This window comes from Sipha flava, unplaced genomic scaffold, assembly GCF_003268045.1.
Source record: "Sipha flava isolate LNK unplaced genomic scaffold, YSA_version1 207_pilon_pilon, whole genome shotgun sequence".
NCBI lineage: Eukaryota > Metazoa > Arthropoda > Insecta > Hemiptera > Aphididae > Sipha > Sipha flava.
Window position 1 is genome coordinate 21866 of NW_020272813.1, and position 11462 is coordinate 33327.

An 11462-nucleotide genomic window follows, 5' to 3' on the forward strand; every position below is an offset into this window, starting at 1 on the left:
ATTACTATATTTACTGATTTATAAGTTATATTATATGAAGTTGTAGTGATTATCGTCTTTTACCTATTCTCAAAAATGAACTATTTAGTAACCGTGAATCGTTTGTATAGTGCAGGTTGATTCATTCAGTGCGTACCTAACTGCTTATTCGAATATGGAAAAGTTTAATGAAAATTTAAACAATTTTTTTTTTAAAAAAAAGGTTCAAATACTTCATTTTTTACCAAGTTAAAATGTGATCAATTAATTTTAAATAATAATCAATTATACAACAATCAAAGAAAAAGGAACCGAATGATTATAAACTTTTAAAAAACTATGATGTGTTAAAAGTTTCTGATGTTAATAAGTTAATTGTACCAGTATCTGAAAACAACAAAATTAAATATTATGTACATTTATCAATTGGACATGGTGGACGAAACAGGATGGAACACGAGGTAAATACAAAATATAAAAATATCACCAGAGATATAATTATGCCATACTTAAATAGTTGCGAATCATGTAAAAGAAAAGGAAGCACAGTCAAGAAAGGATTGGTGGTGCACTAAATTATATCTACTGAGATGAATTAATCAATAATATAAATACATGTCATTATTCATCGATTTATCATATTTCATTAAATCATATCATTTGTTATCTATATTGCCTAATATTCGAAGGGCATTTTATATACTGTCCGGACAATGTATAAAATGCCCAAATTGTACACTTTGCTCGTAACATATATGTACAGTGTGATCACGGTTTAAGGTAACATTAAATATCTCAGGTGGATGACCTTGTATTGAAGCGAATATTTTAGAGTGCTTAGGGGGTACTTAAATACACATTTATTTATGAATTTCAAATTTTCAACACTTTTGGTGTGCGCATGCGTAACACAACTTAAATTTTTTTGAATGGAAACACTATTTTTTACATATTCGGATAGATTATTTCTTTTTAAACGTTTTTTGTATAAAAAGTTTTTTTTCTATTTACAAAATTGACCAAGTTAGAATAAGTCAAGATTTAAATTTATGCATAAATCGTGTTTAATGAAATTTTCATTTATAACTGGAAATAATAAAATAAGTATGAAATAATTAAAAATAATTTTTAGTCTACGATATTATTTTTAATTTAATCTATTGTATTAATTAAATTCATAACAAAATAGTTATAATGATAATAGTAATATTAATATTATAATACTAAATAAAATAGATTAAATAAATCTATCTCATGAATTGTTCAAAGTTTTCGCCATTATGCTCTAAACATGATTCAAGTCACCTCAAAAATTCAGTTGAAGTTGCCGCATTGATTTAGTTCTCACTTAAAATATCACATGCCGCCTGTATTTTGTTTTTTAAGTCCTGAAGATTGACAGGTGGATCTGCATAAACCACAGTCTTCAAATATCTCCATAAAAAAATCCAGTGGCGTTAAATCAGGAGATCGTGCAGGCCAAGGAACGATACCATAGGTACCAATCCAGCGGTTCGGAAATATTTGATTTAAATATCTTCTAACAGTAATTACATTATGAGATGGTGCTCCGTCATGCTAGAAAACATTCGTTCTCGTGTTTCTAATGAAACATCATCCAAAATTCTTGGTAGTTCGTTGGTTTAAAAATTAAGGTATCGTCTACCATTAAGCGTTCCATCATAAAAGAACGATCCTATTAGCTTTCCACCAACTAACCCACACCATACATTTATTCCCCAGATCGTTTGGAAATTAGTCTCACGTGACCAGTGTGGGTTTGTGTCATCCCAGTATAGATGATTTTGTTTATTCATAATGCCATTGTTTGTACATTTTGATTCATCACTCCTAACAATATGATTGACTATTAAAGGGTCATCAAAAAATTTAACATTGAACTAAGCTATAAACTCTAACCTACGAATTGAATCTCCTGCACGCAAATGTTGGACGAAATTGATTTTATATGGATGCATTTTGTGTTTTTTTAGAATTTTTTGAACATAACCATATGAAACGCCAATTTCGCGAGCAACATGCCTAATTGACGAACGTGGATTAGCTCTTATGTATGCTAGTACCTGTAACTCTGTATCGTCATCAAACATATCTGCTCTGCATCTTTGTTGGTTGATTTGTATGCCGGGAAATCACATATTGAATATAACGAGAAAACAATTAATATCTAGGATTATTACATTAAACTCAAAATTAAGTATTCTTATTGATGAATATACTAGCTTAAGTAATAAAACTACTCTGGTAGTTTTATTTTACTTTGTTATATAAATTAGGCTAAATCCCGACACCAGTTTCTCTTTAGCCTTTTCGATGGGTTTTCTAGGATGGTATTTGAATTTTGGATGGAAAGTATTAGGGGATTTGGATGGTTTGCAAAGCGTGCACGTAAGAGTTTGTATGATGAAGTGGATGTTTCAGTAATTATTGGTACCTACGTTTAAATCTGTATGCAGTGTATGGTTTGTGACATAGAAAAGAGCTTTAGTAATGATTCGTAATGCAGTGGATTGGAAAGATTGTATTTTGTAAATATTTGATTTTTCAGCGGCGCCCCACAGCTGAGAGATATTATTAATTAATTAAATTATTAGCCCTTACCTCAAAAACAAATAAAAAAGATAAACAGTAGACTTTACCTACTAAGGTCCACTAAGATTTAATATCAAAATAAAATTCTTATTTACAAATGTCTTCTCCGTCCCATTTCGACTCACGGCATCATACTCTGGGGCTAAAAAACAAATATTCAAACGATTCCAATCTATTTATCTGCGTATCACTGCTAAAAATTCTTAGTACGTAAGGAACAAATATCTCCACGATGACCTCCAAATCAAAACCGTCCACAACACAACCATCAATTTTTGCAAGAGGTTTCATGAAAAACTCCATATGAACCACAATCATTTCAATCGAACAATTTGCTCAAAGATACTTCCGGACAAACCCAAAAGATGTCTTAAACGCAAATGGTGTAGAGGATCTTCTCAACGTTTAAAATGTATTTTATTGTTAATACATTATCTTAAATCATTGTATAAGGTGACTCAACTGCGAGTCTTACTTCAAGTTATTCAAAGCCATTTTTAAATTTGTGACCACATCACATTTACTTTATGTATTTAATGTACAGATTGTAAATTTTTAATAAACGACATTAAATAATTAAATAAAAATAAAAGAAATCAGAATTGTTCGTTGCGAAATTATTCATAAACGAAAATAAAATTCGCATCGATATATCTAATGTAGTGCAAGGTTGTAATAATAATGCATGCAATCAACCATTTTAATAACTACTTCGCTTTATTTAAATCATATGTTGAGAGGCTTAGGCTAGGTTAAAAGCGTGGTTGTCTAAGAAAAAAAAATTCCAAAACTTTACGGGCCTGTCCGGGATTTGAACCCGGGACCTCTCGCACCCGAAGCGAGAATCATACCCCTAGACCAACAGGCCTTACTAGGATAATGATGAAAATATACCTATTTAACGTGAACATCAAACTGGTGATAACGTCTACTAGCGTTATATTGATAAAGTGATAACATAGTAGTATTCTTATTGTTTCTTCTCCGTGTAAACTAAAAAAATTTAGATCGGCTTACCGTATACCCAGTCGGCGCGGATCTCGGATGACGAGTCCGACGTCCGATTTCTTTTACTCTTCCGTCTCATGTGTCGCCAACGCGTGTTCTTAACAATACCAGCGATCTCATCCACTGTGCAGGAACAAAATGCTGTATAAAATATTCCATTTGGAAGTCGTAGATTTAAACTCGGCTATGCTCATAACTGTGTCCGCTCTAGTTGTGGGATATGTATGGACATGTTTCCGGGCGTCGCGTAGACAAAAGATGCTCGAGTTAGAAACCACACCGCATCGGGTGTTGCTGATCACTGCGCACCCAGACGATGAGTGCATGTTCTTTGGACCGGTTATTCAAAAGCTGTCGAAAATGGAAAACGTACAGTTATACCTAATGTGTCTGTCTGTCGGTAATTTATGATAGTAAATTTTATCGATGGCTATTGGCTCTTTGACGTGATTCACATCCGGTCACTGATCTTTTTTTTACAGGTAACTTTGAAGGCAAAGGTTCCTTGCGCAAAGACGAGTTGTATCAGAGCTGCAAAATATTGGGCATCGATGAGGGTAATATTTTGTTGTGCAAGTGAGTATATTATATTTAGTTCCATCACTCAGAGCAGTTTCCTAATCTCACACAGTTTACATTTGTGACGGGTTGGTTGCTTTCAGAAATACTTTGCTTCCGGATAACCCTCGTGTGGACTGGGATACAGTTTTACTTTCTGACAAGATTACAGAGCATGTAGAACAATTGGAAATTGATACTGTATTAACATTTGACAGTTATGGTGTCAGTGGTCATCGGAATCATGTATCTATATATTTGGCAATGTTTCATTTGGTTTATAATAAATTGCTTCCAAATTGTAAGTATATGGTACTATAGAAAAAAATAAGTTTTATTACAATTAATATGTTTAAAATTGTACTAATTTAATTTTAATTATTAAAATTAAGATTGTCGTATATACTCACTGGATTCAGTCAATATTTTACGTAAATATGTTAAATGTATTGATCAATTATTCAACAATACATCAGACTTTAAGTGTTCCATTTCAACCACTGAACAATATAATTTAAAGGTAAATTATTAATTTTCATATTTCATAACTAGATTGTATATGTGTTATTTTTTGTATTTCAGAAAGCCATGCAAGCTCATTGTTCCCAGTACATTTGGTTCAGAAAATTATATATGAAATTTTCTAGGTACACTAGAGTCAACACATTCACAAATATTTCAGCAGAATAATTTTTAGTTTAAATTTTAATTACTTAGATTAATCAAAAAAAAAAAAAAATTGTTTTTATTTAATACATTTAGTTAGTTGATGACTGTGATAATGTGATTACTATAACAGTTTTATAACTTGTTGTATAACTTTTTTGTTTAGGTGTTTTTTTTTACTATTGTTTATCTTTTCCCTTTTCCAGTTTTTTTCGTTTTTCTTTTTTGAAAAAAAATGTAATTTATGATTATATTATCAAATGTATAATTGAAGTAAATTATAATAGTAATTTTGTTTTCATTTATTAGGATCTCACACCCTTAAAATAATATTTGTTAAGACTTGAAAGTTTTAAATATAATTAAATATTTATCAAATGTAGTAAAAAGGAAAAAAAATGGAAATTTATTAAACATAAGATTAAAAATTTGGAAAATTGAATAATTTAAAAGTAACATACTTTTGTTTTAGGAAAAGTTAGTATTATTATTAGACTCATATATTTTTAATTTTATTTTGGGTCTAAAATACTGAGTGTAAAAGTATTCGTGTATTATGTTTTAAGTAATTATACATTTTTCTCAATAATTTTGTATTTTTATTGATAAATCAACACTTGCATATTATTCCTTTATGATTTTAAAATGTATTACGAAAAAAAAAAAATACAACAATAGTAATAATAATAAATATTTGTTCACTTAAATTTTAGTGACAGAAAGGCCTGTTTACTCACAATTATGCAATTAGAAAGCGATGGTCTGGTCTACCAAAAAAACTTTTGGATTATGATAAATGCAGTCATACGAAAATCCAGGTGAATCCAAAAATTAGCATTACTTAGCATAAATAGTTAATTAGTTAATATATATATTAGTTAATATAGTTAATTAGCATTAACACGGAATATTTCAAATTTTTTTGGAGTATAAGTCAATGCCAGTACAGTTAGAAATTGTTTGAAAAATAGTGATTACAGTGGTCAAATACGTTGTAAAAAATATTTTGCGATTATAAAATAATAGACTAAAGAGAATTGTTTTTGTATGAGATAATTTACATCACTCTGTTAATGTTTAAAACAAAGTAATATTACAGATGAAAGTAAATTTAATATTTTTGGCTCAAATGGAAGTTGTTATGTATGGAAAAAAGTGAATGCAGAGGTAAATCAAATAATTTACTAACTACAGTTAAATACATAGGAGGACCCATAATAATTTAGTGTTGTACGAGTGCCCAAGTTGTGGGAAACTTGAATTTTATTGACAGCATTATGAATCAAGACATTTATGTAAATATTTTGATGACACATCTTATAGCCAGTGCTGAAAAAATGAGCAATTCAATTCAAAGATGATTTTGTGTTTACACAAGATACTGAAAGAAAAGTTGAGGTTTGGTTGTCTCAAAATTTAATAGAATACTTTGCTACACAATTAAAATCTGAATCATAATGGAAATTTGTGGGACCATTTGGACTAGAAAATTCAAGAGCATAATATTTCAAACAAAAAAAAATTACTAAAAGAGGGATGAAATAAAATAACTGCAGAAACACTATTTCATCTGGTTGATTTAATGTCTAGAAGACTGGAGGCTACCCTAAAAAGTACTAAACAGAGCTTTATAACAATTTAATATGTTTAATATACATATATCTATTTATTTTGATAGAATTATTAGGAGTAAGAATATTTACATCAGGGGCGTATTTAGTGGGGATGATATGGGTGTTGGAACACCCTCCCTATCGACTGTATTTTATGGTATTTCACCAAATTGCAAACTTAATTATAGTATAATTTAACTAAACGTAGGTATATGTAAATATAAAAATTTATATAAATACATTGTATTTATAAATGTAAGAAGTAGGGGGCAGAACCCCCACTTACTATAAGTCTATTACATTTTAAAACATCCCCGTTAAATGAATCCTGGATACGCCACTGATTTACATGTTATATTTATTTTAATTATTATTATTATTACTGTTGTTATAGTTTTTTATGGTTTTTTTTTTTTTTGAAATACATTTAAAAATTACTAGATGTTAATATGCAAGTGTTAGTTTATCAATAAAAATAAAATATTATTGAGAAAAATGTATATTTAATTAAAATCATAGTGTTCGAGTACTTTTCACACTCGCTGTATAATACATTTAATAAAAGACAAATTAAAAAATATGTGTAGTAATTTAATTTATTTTAAGATACAAATTATAAAATCAATTTATTTATCTATAAAATGAACTTGGTAACAGTTATTTAAAAAATTATTTTTTAAAACATATCTATTTTGTTACTATCGAATAAGTCTTCAAACTATGGCATGCAAAACAAATTTTAACTGGCACTCCAAAAAACAGTTAATATTCAAAGTCTTATTGCGCACACTTATAAACTATCACCTGTAGAAACTGTATAATAATTTTGGATATACCTGGTATAGAGTATGGATAAATAATTTATTTTGAAAATGAGCTAAGTATATTTGTTAGTTCTTTTAATAATATAGAATAAAATATTAGGTTGATCATGTAATGTCTAACACACCAAACTAAAATAATACACTATGTTTTATGTTAAAAACTCAAGTGTTCTTTTGAAAGTCATTAGTAAATAAAATTACATATTAAGAACGGTTACATTTGCAATGGTGAATTACATAAAATCAAAAAAATAACATCATTGAAAAAATAAAATTAATTTTTTCATTTTTCAGTAGAAATATAACATACATGAAATGGTAATAATTAACATTAATTTGTTTTTAAATTGAAAATAACTTTTAATTGTTAAAATATAATTTTCATACCTTAAATGTTATTGAAAATTAAGAAAAGTTTTCTAATATATAATTTATAAATAAAGAAATAAAATAGAAACATTTTATATTACTCGCTGTGATCATTATTACTAATTTTCAAAATGAGCCACAGGCTTATTCTTTATTAACTGTTTTCATTCTAATTATTTTCAATTAAAATAAATTAAGACTAAATTTATTTTTATATTTTATAGATAACATTCCAATTATTTATAAATAGTTTAAGAAATTAAAAATCTATATTAGTTGAAGTTACTTAGAAATCCAATATTTTAATTTTTATTTCATAATTCTAAGTTGTAGATTAATAATTTAATAATAAAATATAAAACATTTTATTAAACTTATGACAGTTAAATGAAATTCTTTGATTTGTTTGATTCAAAGTAACTCTGTAATCGTGTTAAAAAAAAAGTCGACCTCAGAAGTAAAAAAGTATTCAATTGTTCAGTTTTTATTTTTAATTATATTGAGAAAAACATTTTAATAAATATTTTAGTAAGGTTGATACATGTTCTCAATCATTTATTTTTGAAACGTACACCTATAATTGAATCATTCTTGGTTGGGGTTTAATAAACATTTCAATGTGATAAATTAATTAAATATAAAAATTTATAATTATCTTTATTATTCAATAGCTTTAAATAGCTTTAGTTCATGCTAAAATCTAAAATTGTATAATAGAAGAAATATTTTAAATTTTAGAAGAAACTAGAAAATAGTTTTCATTAATTGATAAGAATTATATGAATCACTAATTAACATAAATTAGTAGTTATATTTTGTTTAATATTGTTACTCATTTGATATGATTTCTACCATCAGGTTAAGGTGATGTCCATCATAATAAATAATAAATTAATTTCATGTTAAAAATGAATCAATTATAACAAAATAAGCATTAGGTAACATTAAAGTGAATAGAATAAGTGATTATGTATTTTTAGTATTAAATGAGAACCCTGTCTAAAATTAACATTATTATTAAAATAATATAAAAATATAAAAATATATATTTATATTATGTTTAATTTATGATGTAATATAAATTTAAATTATTCCACTGGAATTATATTTGTGATCAAACTATTGAGAAAAAATGTAAATTATTGTTTATTATAAATTAAAATTGGTTTATTGAAATTAAAAAATATGTGTAACAAATGGGGACAAAAAATATGGAAAGAACCATAAAACAACATATTAGATTAACATATTTTAAGAGAAACATAGTAAGAATATTAAGTAATTTTACTGAGTTGGCGAAAATGAAGTGGGATGTAATATTTTTGATTGCATTTCTTTAATCAATGGTACTGTGTATGCAACACACTCATCCCATCCTGGAGACATCCAAGCAGCTTGTCTAGTTTGTGTACGTACTTCTAAGTTTTTATAACCTTAAATATAAGAAAAATATTTATTTTGTTTCTTGATTTTAATCAGCTATTTTAATACTTACACCAAAAATGATGAACATTATAGAGACGACCAACTTGAGAAAAGAAGCCAGCAAATGGCTCATCGTTTGAACGTCGGTGATTAATTGCACGCGCCCAGTTATTACCCCATTCTATCATAGTACCTGGTTTCAAACTATAACTACGGATCTCATATATATTAGAACCTGATTTAAATTCAATATTAGGCCAAAAACTGAAAGCTAACATGTATTGTAAATGTCTAGAACGCAAAAATGGTCCACGTTGATTGCATAATTTTGTGTATTCCTAAAACAATAATTGATATTTATGTCACAAAATCATCATAGTAATCTTCAAAACAAAAAAATACTAACTTGGTTATTCAATAAGATATCATTGGTTTTATCAATCGCTGCATAACCACCTTGATGTTTCCACAAATGTACGTATTGGTCTAAATCACCTACATGGACAGACCAAGAACCAATGAGTTCATATTGTAAATTGGGTATTTTTTGACACAACTGGACAGCCTGTTCACTAGATTGAAAACAAAACAAAAATGGATCAAACGTTTATTACCGGTCAGATGGATGATAAGCAACTTTACAGTGTTAAAGGGCTTTTTGACAAATTATATGTAACTTACTAGTTTTTCAAATAGCCATCGATGGAATCGGGCCGCACGTTGTGCGTTTGCAATTCATATATCACTTCTTTGTCGGACAACATGCGGGAGTGCTGTTCTTTGGTCGGCTCTATCCGCCGGACAAGTAATTTCTTTAGCCAACCTTCGTTGGCATTGTTTTCCGCGTCGCCGGCGGGCTGATTGCTCTTGCAAGTGGCTGGACTAGTGGACAAACACCTGGAAATATGGTGACGCACACGGCGATTGATACAACGGTTTGGATACGGACTCGGCAGTTAGCGAACGACTTACCTGGATTGCGACGGGACCGCGGCGATGTGCTTCGCGCACGATACCACGTATCGTTTCATCACGGAATTGAACATTTCCGGTTTGCGCGAGTACGTTTGTTCGACAATCGACGGCGGTCGGAATGGTGGTGGCAAGTAGCTGTCTCGTCTTCTGACCGACGGAAAAGCGGTCGTCTACGGTGCGCCGAACATCGGCTATTGAGTTATTCAATCGTGTCGTATCGTCATGACCGTCGCCGCCGGCTGCTGCTCGTCCTCCCGTGTGCCGTGTGCGTGACGTCGTGCACGCTATCAACGCGCCGCCGTCGCCTGGCCGTGATAACGAATTTATTTATTTTTTTTTTAAAACGCCCTGAGGCTTTATTATTTGAACGACCCAAAGGTCTTTCCAAATATGTTTGACAATTATACATATTTTATATACTAGATAAAAATTATATATATATATATTACACGTTGATGGAGTCACTTCCAATGAAGTGCCTCCTGTCTTAATCTAAAATCTTAAACTAGGTCGTATGGTTTCAGACGCTTAAGACGTCTGATATCCTTGAATAGTTGGATAGCCAATGGATTGACATGGTGATCTAGTCTTGTCTCGTGTTTGCGAGCAAACCTTTGAATTTCGTCTGCTACTGTAGGAAGCATCATATCAAGGTGAATTGTGTTTTTTCTCTCGAACCGGTAGGCTGCAGTCCGAAGAGCAATGTTTTGACAGCGTTGTATTACATCGATGTTAGATTTACTGGCACAACCCCAGGGGCGTAACCAGTAGGTAGGCCTGGTAGGCCCAAGCCTACCAGATTTTTTTTAGAAAAAAAACCAATAATATTTAGAAAGGAAAATAAATGGAAAATTTATGAATAATCCATAAGCTGTTATTGACGAGCTTGCTGTCAAGAAGATTAGAATTTTTACTTCGAGAATAAATTAAAAATGCGTGTATTAATTAATATTTATAATTGTATTTCGTAAAAGTCTCATATTTAAGGTAGTTACTTAAATAAAAAATGCATTTTTTGAAACTATCTATTTATTTTTTCGTTCAATTTGTTATTTATTTTTTCAAGTTATTTATTATTCAATTGTTTATAAGAATTGACAGATAAATAAGAATCATTGACAACTTTGAAATTATGGTAGGCTAATATAAAAAAATCGGAAAAATTCCCATTTCCGTCGGTGAGTAGTTTTATAGTGGGCCTACCCAAAAGAAATATCCTAGCTACGCCCCTGCACAACCCCACAATTGATTGCCATATATCCATATATCCAGATAGGTTATAGGTCTTATAATTGCTACATACAGTAGACGTTGGTTTTCGATGGTTAATTCGGAGTGAGGTCTGACTAACCAATAAAGTTTTCGCATTTTTTCTTTAATCAGAATTTTTTTCTGACGGATGGTGTTTCCAGTTTAGACGAGAGTTAAGGTG

The 11462-nt window shown here is 29.6% G+C and overlaps 3 protein-coding genes and 1 non-coding gene across 5 annotated transcripts; 1 reads left to right on the forward strand and 3 right to left on the reverse strand.

Annotated features, from left to right (window-relative positions):
- Positions 1-369: 369 nt before the first annotated feature.
- LOC112682631 (N-acetylglucosaminyl-phosphatidylinositol de-N-acetylase) lies at positions 370-5026 on the forward strand. 2 transcript variants are annotated; one of them, XM_025553292.1, is made up of 6 exons: positions 370-440; positions 3812-4000; positions 4083-4176; positions 4263-4459; positions 4551-4678; positions 4741-5026. In XM_025553292.1, the coding sequence occupies exons 2-6, from the start codon at positions 3859-3861 to the stop codon at positions 4846-4848; spliced, it is 669 nt and encodes a 222-aa protein (XP_025409077.1). In that variant the 5' UTR covers positions 370-440; positions 3812-3858; the 3' UTR covers positions 4849-5026. The 2 variants fall into 2 exon arrangements, with proteins under 2 accessions (XP_025409077.1, XP_025409076.1); XM_025553291.1 differs by lacking the exon at positions 370-440 and having other exon boundaries at positions 3565-4000; positions 4741-5024.
- On the reverse strand, positions 1190-3169 carry LOC112682632. Its single transcript, XM_025553293.1, has 2 exons — positions 1900-3169; positions 1190-1830 (listed from the first exon to the last, which is right to left on the reverse strand). Exons 1-2 carry the CDS (start codon positions 2088-2090, stop codon positions 1623-1625), a joined length of 399 nt encoding a protein of 132 aa, XP_025409078.1. The 5' UTR covers positions 2091-3169; the 3' UTR covers positions 1190-1622.
- On the reverse strand, positions 3389-3460 carry Trnap-cgg. The gene has a single exon. It is a non-coding gene; the product is annotated as a tRNA-Pro (tRNA).
- A 3752-nt stretch (positions 5027-8778) lies between the features above and the next one.
- Positions 8779-10321, reverse strand: LOC112682592 (protein NipSnap). Its single transcript, XM_025553229.1, has 5 exons — positions 10028-10321; positions 9737-9952; positions 9462-9627; positions 9126-9393; positions 8779-9063 (listed from the first exon to the last, which is right to left on the reverse strand). The coding sequence occupies exons 1-5, from the start codon at positions 10099-10101 to the stop codon at positions 8915-8917; spliced, it is 873 nt and encodes a 290-aa protein (XP_025409014.1). The 5' UTR covers positions 10102-10321; the 3' UTR covers positions 8779-8914.
- Positions 10322-11462: the final 1141 nt, after the last annotated feature.

What these genes read in the sequence shown, in the direction of transcription:
- LOC112682632 (XM_025553293.1), bottom strand. Translation starts at nt 2,090, where the DNA reads ATGTTTGATGACGATACAGAGTTACAGGTACTAGCATACATAAGAGCT. An exon ending in GCAGGAGATTCAATTCGTAG is followed by an intron (nt 1,831 to 1,899) that starts GTTAGAGTTTAT and finishes TCATATTGTTAG; the next exon opens with GAGTGATGAATCAAAATGTA.
- LOC112682631 (XM_025553291.1), top strand. Translation starts at nt 3,739, where the DNA reads ATGCTGTATAAAATATTCCATTTGGAAGTCGTAGATTTAAACTCGGCT. An exon ending in CCTAATGTGTCTGTCTGTCG is followed by an intron (nt 4,001 to 4,082) that starts GTAATTTATGAT and finishes TTTTTTTTACAG; the next exon opens with GTAACTTTGAAGGCAAAGGT. An exon ending in TAATAAATTGCTTCCAAATT is followed by an intron (nt 4,460 to 4,550) that starts GTAAGTATATGG and finishes ATTAAAATTAAG; the next exon opens with ATTGTCGTATATACTCACTG.
- LOC112682592 (XM_025553229.1), bottom strand. Translation starts at nt 10,101, where the DNA reads ATGTTCAATTCCGTGATGAAACGATACGTGGTATCGTGCGCGAAGCAC. An exon ending in GCGGTCCCGTCGCAATCCAG is followed by an intron (nt 9,953 to 10,027) that starts GTAAGTCGTTCG and finishes CCATATTTCCAG; the next exon opens with GTGTTTGTCCACTAGTCCAG. An exon ending in TAATGTTCATCATTTTTGGT is followed by an intron (nt 9,064 to 9,125) that starts GTAAGTATTAAA and finishes CTTATATTTAAG; the next exon opens with GTTATAAAAACTTAGAAGTA.